The sequence below is a fragment of the Sitophilus oryzae genome, unplaced genomic scaffold (assembly GCF_002938485.1).
Source record: "Sitophilus oryzae breed Bouriz unplaced genomic scaffold, Soryzae_2.0 scaffold_812_pilon_pilon, whole genome shotgun sequence".
NCBI lineage: Eukaryota > Metazoa > Arthropoda > Insecta > Coleoptera > Curculionidae > Sitophilus > Sitophilus oryzae.
The window spans coordinates 753,570-769,868 of NW_022147431.1; the positions used below are offsets into that span (position 1 = coordinate 753,570).

Consider the following 16,299-nt stretch of genomic DNA (forward strand, 5'->3'; position numbering starts at 1 on the left):
AACTTTGCCCCAATTTAACCATCTTCGTATCTATTATGGTTTCCGAGATACTAATGCTCGTACGTCGAATGTGTAGCACCCTGTATACACTTTTTACAGGGTGCCTATCAAAAACTTGCCACAAATAGGGGTTGTCACGGTTCAAAGTTTTTCCTACGAGCCCGGCAACAGTGCGTCGGGCATCTGTAGCTCCTATAATAAAAAAATTAAGAATTAAGTAGTACCAAACTAAAGTATATAGGGTGGCTCAAAAAAGCGTGAGTGGAACGGGATGACTTTTTTTAAATGGAACATAAAAATACTTCTATATTAGCCCCTCATTAGCGTTGTATATTATTGCATTTTTGGCTTACTCTCTGGTCACTTTACATACTCTTAAGATATTATTAAATATGTCTCGATAGTTTCAGAATGGCAATGGAACACCCTATATAGTATTCCTTTGTTAGATGGAGAATTAACAAATAAACATACAACAAATTTTTATATTTAAAATAGGTATTTCAAAATCCATTTGTGTCAATATCAATCTGGCATATTATCGTTGAAAGAGCCATATGTAATTAAAACGCGAATATTTGAAACCGTTAAAATTTAGTACTTTAAATTTGAAAAATATTCATTTTTTTAATCCTCCATCTAAAAAAGAAATAAAATACAAGGTTACAATTTAAAATAAAACGGAGAAAAATTATTTTATATTTTAGAAAGCTTGGCATAGAATTTTGAACACTCTGTATAGTTTAAGATTACAATATTTATAGCAAAGTACATCTGTACTTACAGACCAACAATAGTAAATATTTAGTAAAGTTTTGATTTCAGAACATTTCTTGTATTTTTAATATTTTTTTTTAAAAAGGCTGAAAACACTTCTTTTTTTATATATTAATATCCATGAAACTATCCAAACATAGTTAATAATATCTTAGGATTAGGTAAAGTGATCAGAAAGGAAGCCAAAAATGCAATAATATACAGGGCTAATGAGAGGCTAATATACAAGTATTTTTATGTTCCACTTAAAAAGTAATTCCGATCCACTCACACTTTTTTGAGCCACCCTGTAGAAGTTGTATGAATAAAAAATAAAATATTTTCCTAAAATACATCCTAGTATATACTTTAGTTTGGCACTTATACAAAAATTCTAAGTTTTTTTACTACATGAATTACAGATGTCCGACGCACTGTTGCCGGGCTCGTAGAAAAAAAATCGTTGAACCGTGGCAACCTCTATTTGCGGCAAGTTTTTGATAGGCACCCTGTGAAGAGGGTATTCTCCTATTCATAAATATACGAAAAAAACTAGGTTTTCATTAAAAATACCATGAGCGTAATAAGGATGCAGCCGGATCTTAGACTATTACAACCAAAGACATTATAAAGATAGACCGAACATCTCATTAGTAAATACTCGTTGGTAGTGATCAAATATTCCAATGTGTCAAACAAGGACAGAAGAGACAGAGAAGTCTAAAATTTCCAACCCCGGCAACTAGGCGCATTGGATTGTTCTAGTTGCCAGTGGCGTATCGTTTTTTGGAACGAATTTAATTAGTAAAGTAAAAGTAAAGTAATTAGTAAAATTTTTACTCCATATTAATATACTACATTAACACTTTTTCGTCAGATGAGTTTTGTTATAAGGTCTAATATAATTAATATCCCATATATACTTAGGTTGAAACGTTTGTAGGTAGTTTTCGAAAATCGCTCCAACGTCGATTTTCAATTTAAACTTTCAGTTACTTCTATATAAACTTTCAGTTACTTTTGAATATTTACAGGGTGACTCAGGCTTCCGAAACAATTCTATATTAGGTTTGTGGTTGGTGACTTTTCTTTCAATTTTTTTTTCAGAATATGGAGGCAATGGTAAAGCACATTTTAGACATTTTTGTAAGCATAGGTGGCCGGAACATATTTTCAAACTAAAGTTGTAGATTTGCCATTAAATTCTCTCTGTATATAGTGTATATGTATAAAACTAGTAGCCTAAAAATTATTTACAGTTTGTCCCATTCTAAAAAAAGGTAAACACACCGTACAAATAACTCTAGGAAGAGGTGGTAAAAAATTGTCTAAACAAGGCCGAAAGGGCAGATATAATAAAGCAGTAAAATGTAAAAAAGGTCGGGTAAACACCTTTGTTTATTTGTTGAGCAAAATTCCTTTAGAATATCGTATATAATTACAGTTGAGGGTTGGAACCTTTGGTGTTACCCAGCAAAATAAAACACTAAATCACCACAATACACCAAAACACTTTTACTTTTACACTGGACGCGCGTTTCGCTAACCATGTTAGCATCATCAGCAGATGATTATAAACTGTTTTTTTAGAGTCCAGTGTAAAAGCAAAAGTGTTTTGGTGTATTGCGGTGATTTAGTGTTTTATTTTGTTATTTTTTATCGTATATAATGACCAAAATATGACGCAATTTTAAGAAAAAAAAAATGTCAGTTTCTGGCTTATAATAAAGTTTCAAAGGCAACGTTTATACAACAGTTAGGTAGTAATTGAGACGAATTATAATTCAATTAGCGGCTACTACGTTCTTGTTTTGATAGATCAAAATTCAACACATATAATTTTATTAATTAGAAATTATTTTAATTGTGAGAGGCTCCCTTGTGGGACGCCTATGTACATTACGGCGGAAATATAAAATGAACCTGTGAAAAGACAAATTCGGGTAATTTGAGCTTATTTTTCCACACACTTGACACTGTTGGACTATATTGAAAATTCGCAGATTCAAAAGTGCGTTAAACAAAAACAAAAACTACTGTGAAAACGCTGAAAAGTTCACTTCGGACTTGATTCCGACTTCAAACACACTGTAAGCTAAACGTAGTACGCTATAACGGACCGAGGGCCGTCGCGAGGGGTGGTGGGACGGATGGCTCGTTTCATTCTGGAACACTAGCAGTGACGTTGCCAATAGTTCTAGACGTTTCAGCACATTAAACAGTAAACATGTCCTTTAATAGTAACGCATATATCCTCTGGTAAATAACATATTATTACTCATGCTTCTTTAAAAATAAACTATTAATTTAATTAAGAAATTGAGATTTATTGATATCCGGTGAAGGTTTTAAAGTCACCTTTTCTGCAAATCAAACTAAGTAGATAGTAATAACGTAGTCAACCTCCCATTGTTTGATCGGGTTAAAATGCAAAATATGATATCTGTTCTTCCTAAATCTATGATTACAACTTAACTGTAAAATTTACAGAGGCACCAATATCTGGACAGTACAAAATTTGCGTTTTCCCATGATTCCAACTTGTTGAATTTAATTGACTATTTTTAATACAAAAATTCAAAACTAACTACTAAAATCTAAGAAACACGTAGAATACATTCGCATCATTATAAGATTTGTCAATTTTAATACAGAAACTAGAAAAAAGAACTACACAACATTAATTTCGATATAAAAAATTTAAAGGGCCAAAAACGTTTTGATAATGGATTAAATATTCGCGGTATAAACAATGGTCTTCAAAATAAATTGCTGGATTTAAATCACCGCGCTTTTTAAATTTCCTCCGTGCGCTAGCCATATTTTAAAATTAATAATAAACGACGCTACCAACATCAAGTACCAATTACACGACTGGATTTTTTGTATTATGTAAGAAATATATAAATAGTTTTCATCCTCTACCAAAAGATGGAGTTTATTAAAAAATGTATCATAATTATACAGGGTGGCGCACCTCATTCGCCTCGGTTGATTATACGAAAACGGAAAGATGTAGAAACAAAATATTTTAGGGGTATATGTGGGGAGACAATGTGCACAATTTAAAATTATTTTGAAATATACAGGGTGTTTCAGAACTAAGATCCATACCAAAGTTATATTTTTTCTTATGGAACACCCGGTATTTTATTTAATTTTTGGATTTTTGGGCCCAAAAAAAGCATTTATTATACGGGTTAAATATGTTTAAAATCTTTAGTTTTTGAGATATTTAAAGATATTTAAATTTGCATGCTTCAATAGAATAGACTATTAACACCCTGTACATTACTTTTCAGAATTAATTATTAAGCTGAGTTTAAAGGTAGAAAAATAAACTTTACTGAAAAATGGTATTGGTTCCTTAAATTTACACAGGGCTATCAAAAGTTGCTGATCTATTTTAAGGACATATTTTATATAAAAACTTTGTTATTTCAAATATAATACCCTGTATTTTTTTAAATAAATCGAAGCAGATTCAAATGCTGTTTCAAACTATATTAGGGTTTCCTATACCTATCTAGCACAGATTTTGAATAAAAAGCGATTTTTAAATAAAATTTTAATCAAGATGGCTGATGTCGCCATGGCAATTTTCTAGTGACAGTTAGTAACTATTTTCAAAGTCGACATTAGCTTATGGACATTATTATTCATAATTTATAACAGTTTACTTAAATTTACCTACAATAATTTAATAAGCAAGTATTCATTATTTTATCAAGAAAAATAGAGCAGTATCTGCTGGCGGAACGAATAGAGATATGTTACTAGTGATATTATTTTGTGAGGAAAATTGCTTCTTGTCCTCAAAGGGCTTATGCTCAAAGATATCCAAATAGGAATCTTCCTGATAAGAGTTTCTTTGAAAAACTTCTTGTCCTATTTCGCCTGGTAGTGTGGTTTATAAAAAAACCTATTAGGCACAAACCTGTCGTTGGAAGTGAAGAAAGTGAATTTGCCGTAATTGGCTCTTTTATAGAAAATCCATGTATCTACAAGTCATCGTAAAATAATTCAAATACTACTTCTTCGTTTTTCTTGATAGAATAATAAACACATATTTAAGAAATATTATTTATTAAACTATTGTAGGTAAATTACAGTTGAGGGTTGGAACCTTTGGTGTTACACAGCAAAATAAAAACACTAAATCACCACAATACACCAGAACACTTTTACTTTTACACTGGACGCGCGTTTCGCTAACCATGTTAGCATCATCAGCAGATGATTATAAACTAAAGTACAATCTACAAGTTGAGCGTTTATATACTCGCTCAGTGGGCCCCGAGTGGGCGTGGCAAAATCTAGCCAACCGACTCAGAGCCAACTGAGCGTAACAGTTATATTTCCGCCACTAGAGTAGTAGGAACAAAGAACTTGAAGGAATTGGACCGTTGACTCTGTTCATACTATCTTTACATTTATTAATTCTGATGCTTTCATATGCATCTAATTGTCTGTAATTTGAGACTTGTTACATATTTCTGATTACAATCTTTACAAGAAATTTCATAAATACCCGACCTTTCCAATGGAGGTGTTTTATCTTTTGGGTTACCTAATAATTGTTGTAATTTATTATTAGCACTATACACAAGTTTATAATTGACATTCTTAAAAATTCCTTTTAGACCACGGATAACTCTCTATCAAACGGTATCGAAAAATATTTAGACGTATCTTTCTCCACTTGAAAAGTCGAATTTTCAGAAATTGTAAGATGTTTAGTTATTGAAGATGTATTAGTTATTAGAAATACTAATAATTGCCTGGAATTTGATATCTATAGGAAAAATACGACCACACGCAGATATATTCCTAATGAATCACATCATAGTGTTGAACATAAAATGGCTAGTTTAAATTTCTTAGTTCATAGATTACTTAGTTTCCCACTTTCCAACGAAAGATATGAAATAGAAAGAGATTACATTAGGAATGTAGCTGAGTGTAATGGATATTCGCCTTCACTAGTTGATAAATTAATTAGAAAACGTAGGTATAGGTTAATGATTTCTGAAAATTCGACTTTTCAAGTGGAGAAAGATACGTCTAAATATTTTTCGATACCGTTTCATAGAGAGTTATCCCGTGGTCTAAAAGGAATTTTTAAGAATGTCAATTATAAACTTGTTTTAGTGCTAAGAATAAATTACAACAATTATTAGGTAATCCAAAAGATAAAACACCTCCACTGGAAAGGTCGGGTATTTATGAAATTTCGTGTAAAGATTGTAATCAGAAATATGTTGGGCAAACTAGAAGATCAATATTAACTAGATTTAAAGAACATTTAGCTCAATAAGATATGGTAGACCGGATAAATCTTGCGTTGCCGAACATATTGTTGATAATGAACATTGTATAGATCTTAATAATTTAAAATTAATTAAACAAGTCTCAAATTACAGACAATTAGATGCATATGAAAGCATCAGAATTAATAAATGTAAAGATAGTATGAACAGAGTCAACGGTCCAATTCCTTCAAGTTCTTTGTTCCTACTACTCTAGTAGCGGAAATCTAACTGTTACGCTCAGTTGGCTCTGACTCGGTTGGCTAGATTTTGCCACGCCCACTCGGGGCCCACTGAGCGAGTATATAAACGTTCAACTTGTAGATTGTACTTTAGTTTATAATCATCTGCTGATGATGCTACGCTGCTGATGAAACGCGCGTCCAGTGTAAAAGTAAGAGTGTTTTGGTGTATTGTGGTGATTTAGTGTTTTTATTTTGCTATTGTAGGTAAATTAAATAAAAGTAAACTGGTATAAATTTAAATAAGTCCATAAACTAATTTTGATTTTGAAAATTGCTACTGTCACTAGAAACTTGCCATGACAACACTAGCCATCTTGATTACAAGTTTATTTAAAAATCGCTTTTTATTCAAAATCTGAGCCAGATAGGTATAGGAAACCCTAATATAGTTTGAAAGAGCATTTAAATCTGCTTCAAATTATTTAAAAAAATACATAGTGTTGCATTTGAAATAATGAAGTTTTTATGTAAAATAAATATTTAAAATAGACCAGCAATTTTTGATACCCCTGTATACATTTAAGGAAGGAATGACATTTTTCTGTAAAGATTATTTCTCTACCTTTAAACTCAGCACAAGAACTAATTCTGAAAAGTAATGTACATGACGTTAATAATCTATTATATTGTAGCATGCAAATTTAAATATCTTCAAAAACCAAAGATTTTAAACATATTTAACCCTTATAATAAATACCTTTTTTTGGGCCCAAGAATCCAAAAATGAAATAAAATACCGGGTGTTCCATAAAAAAATATAACTTTGGTATGGATCTTAGTTCTGAAACACCCTGTACATTTCAAAATAATTTTAAATTGTGCACATTACCTCCCCATATATACCCATAAAATATTTTGTTTCTACATCTTTCCGTTTTCGTATAATCAACCGGGGCGAATGAGGTGCGTCACCCTGTATAAATAATAAATCTTAAAACCATTATCCGAAACAAGATGGTCAATCGAACCAAACCAAACCAAAAAAATATGACGCTAAATGTCTAACAGAAAAAATATGCAGTTGTAATATGTACTAAATGCTTTCGCAAAATTAAAGAAGTTTTTGATAGAAATTAGAACCGACAAATATTTTGACAAATTTTATAAATGAAAATTGCAGAAAAATTAGATGTCGATGCTGAATTTGAAACTTCCAGATCCACAACCTTAAGACGTCGTAAAACGTCAAAGAGGTTTGATTATTAACACGTAGGCCCCACTACCGATGATCCGAAAATTAAAATTAATGTAGTTTCCAATACATAAAATTGGATCAAGCTTTATCCTCCGTAGACGAAAGATTTATTTTGTTGAAAATCACATCGACGAGTTTAATTTTTTATGAGTGATGACCAAGATCCATAGCGATTAAGAACTGGAAACTTTCAGCAAATGATGCATTGAATATTAAAGTTGATTTTGCGTGAAAAGAAGAAATTATGTCTTAAATTATGAAATTAAAACTTTTAAAAAAATATCTGAGCTCAACAATAAGCCAGGAAAGGTTAACAAATTTAACAGTATTTATAGAGGAGGCAGTTTTAAAGCAATTGCAAAACTATTAAGATTAATTTCGCAAACAGAAAAGGGAACAGAGGGGAAATGGCTTTTTTTTTAAATATTACATACGTAATAAATCCCCGTCAAAATTTGAAAAATAAAAAATAGTCATGGCGAATCATGACGACAAAAAAAGGCGCTTCATAGATGTCGCACACAGGCGCCGCACCGCGCCGCCTGGGGTCGGCGCGACCCTGGATGCACCACCCAGTATGTTATGTAAGTCCAAACAAATGTAATTAATAAATATTTTATTAAAAAAACATTTATACATGTAAAATAAAAGATACATATACTGGGTGAGTCTTAAATAAGTGCAAATATTTTCAGGACTGGTATATCTCGATAAAAGAAACATATTTTCTCTTTGCCATTTTTCAAATAAGTCCAAAATAGCCGAGTTATGTAAGTTTGAAAATTAAAAAAAAATATATTTTTTTTTGTAAAAAACTTGAGAGCTACCGGCTTTTAGTACCTTAACCATAGAGTAAAGCTGTACCTATGGTAATATCAGAGATTAAGAAATTATTCCGTGGGAAAATTTGCGGTGAATAGGCAGTTCTAAAAAGTTTTCGAAAAATATACAGGGAAATTTAAAAAAAATGCACGATTTTCAACATCATTTTTTGCGAAAATAACTCATAGACGTGCTCCTGGGGTCGAAATATACCACCCTTGAAAATATTTGCACTTATTTAAGACTCACCCTGTATAAAAATATTTATAGTAACTAACCAGTGTCAGGTTCTCTTCTCAACTGAAAGCAAACCTCCATTTGGCTAGCGGTAGCTTCAGCAAGTCTTTCCAATGTCCCTCTAGATATATTTAACTCCGGAAGTGTATCAGAATCCAAAGGTGGAGGCGGGGCCAAGTTTAGCATTGCACCTAAAGCATTTTCCTTATGTTTCTTCAGTTCCTTCTCAACAGAGCGATCAAACCTACAGGATGTAGAAATTAAATAATTTAGCATTATAATAATAATAATACAGGGTGTTTCAAAAAATATGTGCCAGTTCTCGTGATTAAAATAAATAAAAAAGATTTGTTGTTGATCATAGGTCCGATTCTGCTTTCTTTCGTAGCTACAGGGTGTTAAAGTCTTAACATTTTTTCGATTTATTATAATTTTCTTCCAAGTACTTTTAGCGATTCGAATGAAATTTTGAAAGTAAAAGTTACTATATAAATGCGACATATTTTAATTCTAAAGAAGTGTCAACATATTCACCAGGGCCATGCATAGCGGTTTCTAGGGAATATTTTTTCTAAAAAAAGCATGTACGCCACTGACTTTTTTTCTCTTTTTAGCGAAATAGTGTAAGCCGTTTAATGCCGATTAAAAGTTGTCTCTTGATATTTTGTCCATTTCGGCTTCCTTAATGAGATAAACGCAATTTTATTAAACTTCTAAAAAAATTTAGTATCATTAACTTGCAAAAGTTTTAAATATGTACTCTGATTCCTCATCAAAAAATATGAAAAAAAAGTTCCAATAAACATGGGTATGGAAATGCATAGTTTTAGAGTTACAGGATGTTAAAACTTTTTAAAAATAGTTTTTTTTGTAATTATCTTAAATAACATTATTTTTTTATTAGAAAATTGCTGTATGTTGGACTAATAGTAATAATATTTATATAACAGTAATATAATTTAACAGTAATAATATTTAATAATAAATTAGGTAAAATATATAATTTATTAATTTTATTTTTATTATAATTTTATTAACTTTGATTAATAAAATTGCGTATATCTCACCAAGGTGGCCGAACTGGTCAAAATATCAAGAGATAACTTTTAATTGGAATTAAACGGTCTACACAGTTTTGATATCAAATGAAAAAAGTCAGTGGCGCACATGTTTTTTTAAATATTCCAATGATAACCCATATGCACGTCCCTGATGCATTTATTAACACTTTTTTAGCGTTAAAATATGTAACACTTATAGCAACTTTTACCCTTAAAATTCCATTCAAATCACTAAAAGTACTTGGAAGAAAATTATAATAAATCGAAAGATTATTAAGACTTTAACACCCTGTAGCTACGAAACAAAGCAGAATCGGACCTATGTTGATATGAAAAATAAATTTTATTTTTACGTGAGGAATCGCCCCACGAGAGATGGCACATGTTTTTTGAAACACCCTGTATACAGTTTGTCCAAGTGCAAGTATTTTAAGGGGTGGTAGATCTCGATAAAGAAACATATTTTCTCTTTATCGTTTTTCAAATAAGTCCAAACAAGTTAATTTTACTTTGACAAAATTTTCAAAAAAAATTGTTGCACAAATTTTGAGAACCACTGGATATTTCTGGATTTTCTTTCTTGTAAATTTAATCTACTACCTCTGTTGCCATACTATCAAGAAATTATGTATTTTAACTAAAAACTAAAAAAAATTACAACATTTTTTTTTAGCGAAAAAAAAATCATAGGCGTGTTTCTGGGGTTGAACTATACTACCAGTTAAAATACTTGCACTTATTTCTGGGACACCTTGTATTTGAAAAAAAATATAACTAATGGTATTTTGTATCTTCTAAAACATTCAGTTTGAATATATTTCAATAGTTTGTCAAGAGAATTTGATTTGTTTATAAATTTTATATTTTATGTACATTATTTTTTATTAAGAAACAAATATGAAGATTTTTATAATTTTACTACAATTTGGACAATGTGTATGCTCTTTTAGATGTTTAAGATTAAAGTAAAAACATAACAGAAACAAGATATTTTAAGCTGTTATATTTTGTAAATAACAGTAACAGATTCAACTGTTAGTTAAAAATAACGGTTTTACCCACCACTATTACCAAGTTATTAGAGCCCTTCTAATTTAATGCCACTTGAGTGTGATGGTATGTTAATACAATAATATAGAAAATTACAATTACCATTCGATTAACGATTCTTGTGTTTTCTTTCCTATCGATTTTGTGTCCGTATTTCTCTCATCTCTCTCACGTTGTTCACGTTCTAAAAGAGGATTTGCGTTAGGCGATACCTGGTCAGGGGCCGGAGGATAAGGCGATGGGCCAGGCGTGAAGTTCTGTTCAGGACGTCTGAATCGGCTCGACATTTGATTTGCGCCCTACATATATTGAATTTTGATTTAATCAAAAATGTGTTTACCAACTTTCTAACATAAAAAAATAAATTTTATAGACTTTTTTTAAACGAAACAACTATAGGCAGTAGAATTACTTTTAGCCCACTGCCACACAAAAAGCGTCTTTTGCGCTTTGCGTTTTTTGCGTGTCCAGCGCTTTTTGCGATTTTACCGTTTGAAGCGGTTTTTTTTCGATTTGTGTCCATTAAAAACACGCAAAAGAAGCGGCAGGTCTGCAGTTTCTATCAAGATGTCAATTAGTAACGTCGCAAGCTCGTGGATTCCCGGCCCGTTCAACAATCAATCCCGTGAGAGAGATAGGCGAGATCGATCGGCGGTTAGCGTTGACGAGACGAAGATAAAAGATATGCTGCGATTGAATCGTGGACGAGCCGGGGATATATTCGGCGACAAACACTATCTACTGCTAGTGACAGTGATGTGTGTAAAAATAATTTATTATTTGCCATTTATTTTACGAATTTTAGTTTATTTGTGTATAGTTTTTTATGTTATAGTTTTGTGGTTACTTGTTATAATTAATTATAATATAATAAATAATTATGTAATAGGATAGTAGGATAGTAAATATTACTAGTTGCTAACGCAATTTTAGGACATGATTTATATATATATATATATATATATATATATATATATATATATATATATATATATATATATATATATATATATATATATATATAATATATATATATATATATATATATATATATATATATATATATATATATAATATATATATATATATATATATATATATATATATATATATATATATATATATATATATATATATATATATATATATATATATATATATATATATATATATATATACTCTGCTATATATATATATATATATATATATATATATATATATATATATATATATATATATATATATATATATATATATATATATATATATATATATATATTACTTATAAGTTGGCCACTAGACGCGTGACGACGACCAGCCATCGACGCCAAGTCCGAGCCAGTCAGTCAACCAGCAACATCAGCATTTCCAACGGAATAGTACTGAAACAATCTCAGCGATTATTTCTTTATTTAATAGAAAATCAATTATTGTCAGAGAGACTTTTATATTAATTTTATCAAGTACAGAACGACACTCCGTTTCATTTTTTATTATTTTTATGTTAATTATATTTAAAAAGTAACATTTTTCAATACCAATAATTTTGTAATTAAGTTTAATAAAGTTTTTTAAAAGTGAACTTCGAATTTGATGATATAACATCTGGCGCAGTCAGTAGGATTCGTCAACGTTGTCAGAACACGAAAAAATTCTAACTGATAGCGGCGAATCCTCATCCCCTCAACGAAGGAAAGAACCTACAGCCAAAGAGACTGAAAAGCAAGTCTAACTGGTGGTATAGCTACGGAAGGAACACCTGGGTGAAGCCCTGGTAACTGATACGAGAACACGGCCTTACATGAATTTGAAACAATACATGTAAGTAAAAAGAATTGTCTCGCTTTTACATTCTATATATTATATTACAATATTCCAAGAAACTGTTCGATTTTTCTAAGTATTTTATATATTAATCGCAGTAAATTATTATTTTATCTTAATAAAATATAGCGTTTCTCTCAATGAAGAAAATTTTAAGTACAACAATATCTAAAGAAAAAAAAATCTTAATAATATAATTTTATTTTTATAAACTTATATAAAAAAATAATTTTCGAAACAATTTAATTTTCAATTTTAACTCTCTACTTTCTACTTTTACCAAATTTAAATTAAATTACTTTCTATTTTTAAATTTTACCTAACTAAAACAAAATGGAAAACCATTCAAATAACAATACTAACGCAACAACATTTGAAGTAGAACCTTATAAATTATCGGAAATTTTCTCTATAGTCCCAGAATTTGATGGTGACCAAATATTTTTAACAAACTTTTTGAACGCGTGCGATTGTGCGTATAGAATGGCAACATCGCAACAAAAATTATTTCTTGTTATTCATATCAAAAACAAGCTTAGAGGTAGGGCAGCACAACTTGTGAGTTCCAGAGACCCACAAACCTACCCTGACATTAAACAATTATTAAATCTGCATTTTGGTGATTCAAGAGATTTCACATCTCTTATACAAGACCTCCAACGCCTTAAGCAACTATCTGGAGAGTCTCCTTTAACATTTTTCAATCGTCTACAAGTATTAAACGCGAAATTACATTCAAGTATTCAAAAATCTGGATTAAACAAAGATCAAAAGGATGCACAAACAATTTTAATAGAAACAATGGCTTTAAACACTTTGCTAACTGGTTTAGAACCTAGACTAGGACAATTAATTCGTGCTAGTAATCCGACATCCCTTGTAGAAGCTCAAAATAGAATCAGAAGAGAGTTACAACTCTCATACCTTGAAAATCAAAAATCGAGTAATAATCCCAAACCTATCCAACCTTTAAGAAATATTCCTAACAATGTGAAATGTTCTGTTTGTAATCGTATTGGTCATAGTTCTAGTCAATGTAGAAATAACAATAATTCTTATAGACCTAATATTAACCAAAATTTAAATTCAAATTTCTCAAGACCTAATACAAATTCTTTTCAACAAAATAGACCAAACTATCCTGGCATGAATCAAAATAATTCAGCTAATTTTCAAAGAAATACTTCTATGAATTTTCAGCCTAGACCTCAAAACATAACTCAAGTTTCTCACAATAATCAAAATCAAACAAATATCCCCAACAGAAATTTTAATCAAAATTCTCGAAATAGAAATTTTAATCAGAATTTTCAAAATAGAAATTTTAATAATAATCAAAACAGAACACATCATATTAATTATGACGATTACGTTAACTACTGTCCTGATAATTTTAACGACACCCCTTATAACAATTATCAAAACCAAGTCGAAATTCCCGAAGAATTTCCTAATAATTTTCAAAATACTGATAATTATGAGGATTTTCCCGAATTGCCTCACAACCTAGACCCTCCGATCAACACATTCCAAGAAGAAATATCCCAATTAGAAACCCAAATCCAATCCCTGAATTTAGACAACATGAACCCGAATGTGAACTTTCCCGCTTCTTTTCTTTCTTTTTCGTATCCGGACCATATAGGTACATAATGTACAATTATAATTTAAAATTCTTTAGCCCAGTACCGGGCGACGTCTAAACATACATATACATACATACATACAGCCGTTACTCGCTGACGAGTATTCGACACACATAAAGAAAATGGTCACGCAAGGCGTTTTCTTTCATGAGCTTTTCTGTGACTGAAAAGCCCGATACGTGATGTTATCTGCCTACCGCACTCCGGACATTCAAAAATATCATTGCTTTGGTTGCCGCTGTAATTGAGTTTACAACCCTTCTCCATTGAGTTCTATTGTGAGCTGCTTTTTCCCACTCATTCTGTATGCTAATTCCCTTTAAATTTTCGTGGAAAATGTCCTTGTATCTTTTCAGTTGTCCACCCGGCCTCCTCTTACCGTCTAGAAGCTCACCGTAAAGCAGAGATTTTGGTATGCGGTTTTCTTGCATTCTGCATACGTGGCCAGCCCATCTTAAGCGGGATTTTATGACCATGACTTCAATACTCTCGCAGTTAGCTTTTTCAAGGACCAATACGTTTGAGACATGATGGAACCACCGGACTCTTAAAAGTTGCCTAAGGTGCCTCTGTTACAACTTATTTAATGCGTTCATGTGTCGGCGGTAAGGCACCCAGGTTTCGCACCCATATAACATGGTGGAGATTATAATTGCTCGGTATACTACAAGTTTTGTTTTTGTACTCAAGTCATAATTGTAGAAAACCCCGTCTTTTAATTTTCAGAATGAGGCGCTACTAATCCTGTGCTGAATTTCAGTCAGATTCAATATAGGCCTTTTCCGAAATCAAACTGCTAAGGTAATTGAATTCCGCCACATATTCCAATAATTCTTCTCCGATTTTTATAGCATTGTTGTGATCTTCCGGGAGAGTGCACATGATTTTAGTTTTGTCGATGTTTAGCTTAAGGTCGTATGCCCAGGTATATGTGTTCAAAATTTCTTGTAATTGTTGTACCGTGTTTGCAACTAGAGCGCAGTCGTCAGCGTATTGAAGTTCTGTGATAAATTTTGTACGTGTTGTATCTAATGCCCAATCCTCTCTCCTGCAGTTTGCTGTCCACTATAATGGAGAGCGCTGCCATGAATATATTGAATAGGAGAAGCGCTAAGACACATCCCTGCCTAACTCCTGTATTAGTTAGGAATGGGTCGCTCAGTGGTCCATGATGTGACACTCTTGACTTGTTGTTATGGAGGCTTTTACACACTGTAAGAAATTTGTTGGGTACTCCGAACTTTTCCATAATTGCCCAAAGCGCATCTCTGTTCACAGAGTCAGAAGGCTTTGTTAGATCGTGAATGCAACATAAAGTTTCAGATAGACTGCTGCTTTTTTACTTTTTCCTGTAGTTGACGGATGGAAAATATGGAATCGACGGTGCCGCGGTTGGTACGAAAACCCGTTTGCGATCCTGGGAGGATTTTTTTTCTATATATGGGTGCAGGCGGTTTGACATTATTTTTGCAAGAATTTTTCCGCCGATAGCTAATAGCAAAATTCCCCGGTAATTACCGCAGTCTGATGCACTTCCTTTGTTCTTAAATATATTCACTATATTCGCGTTGCGAAAATCGTGAGGTACCTCTCCGCTTTCCCATACGACATCAAAGAGAGCCTTAAGATGATCCATAATTTCTTTACTTGCACACTTATAGATTTCCGCCGGAATCGCGTCACAGCCAGCTGATTTGTTGCTGTTTTATGGAGGTCTTTATTTCTGTTCTGTTATTGGGATGTCTAATACATCGAGGCTGTTATACTGAGATATTGTGTTTAATGCTTCCATATTGGGGTTGTTTTCTTGGTTAAGGATATGGCTGTAATGTTCTTTCCAGCGATTTCGGGTTTGTTCTTCCTCTTTTAGAAGTTCGTCATTTTGTGCCATGATTGGGCAGCTTACCTTCTTGGTTGGACCGTATACTTCTTTTACAGCCTCAAAGAATTTACGATAATCGTGATGCGTGGCGTACTCTTGAATCTGATTCACTTTTTCTGACCACCAGTTATCCTTTACTTGGCGCAAGTAAAACCAAAGTCTACCAGTCTCGGATTATGTGGATTTGCAGTGACTGCTTGATGTGCTCTATGCTTTTGTTCCAACAAAACCTGTATATGCGGTTGATTTTTGTTAAACCAGTCTGGTTGTTT

The 16,299-nt window shown here is 31.8% G+C and overlaps 1 protein-coding gene across 1 annotated transcript in view; it reads right to left on the reverse strand.

Moving 5' to 3' along the window:
- The window catches only part of LOC115889250, a 76,112-nt gene that overhangs the window by 22,009 nt on the left and 37,804 nt on the right, over positions 1-16,299 (reverse strand). Inside the window, exons 4-5 of the mRNA XM_030909195.1 lie at positions 10,778-10,974; positions 8,606-8,808 (exon numbers count right to left, since the gene is read on the reverse strand). Coding sequence (XP_030765055.1) covers positions 8,606-8,808; positions 10,778-10,974 — 400 coding nt within the window. The remainder of the gene's footprint in view (positions 1-8,605; positions 8,809-10,777; positions 10,975-16,299) is intronic.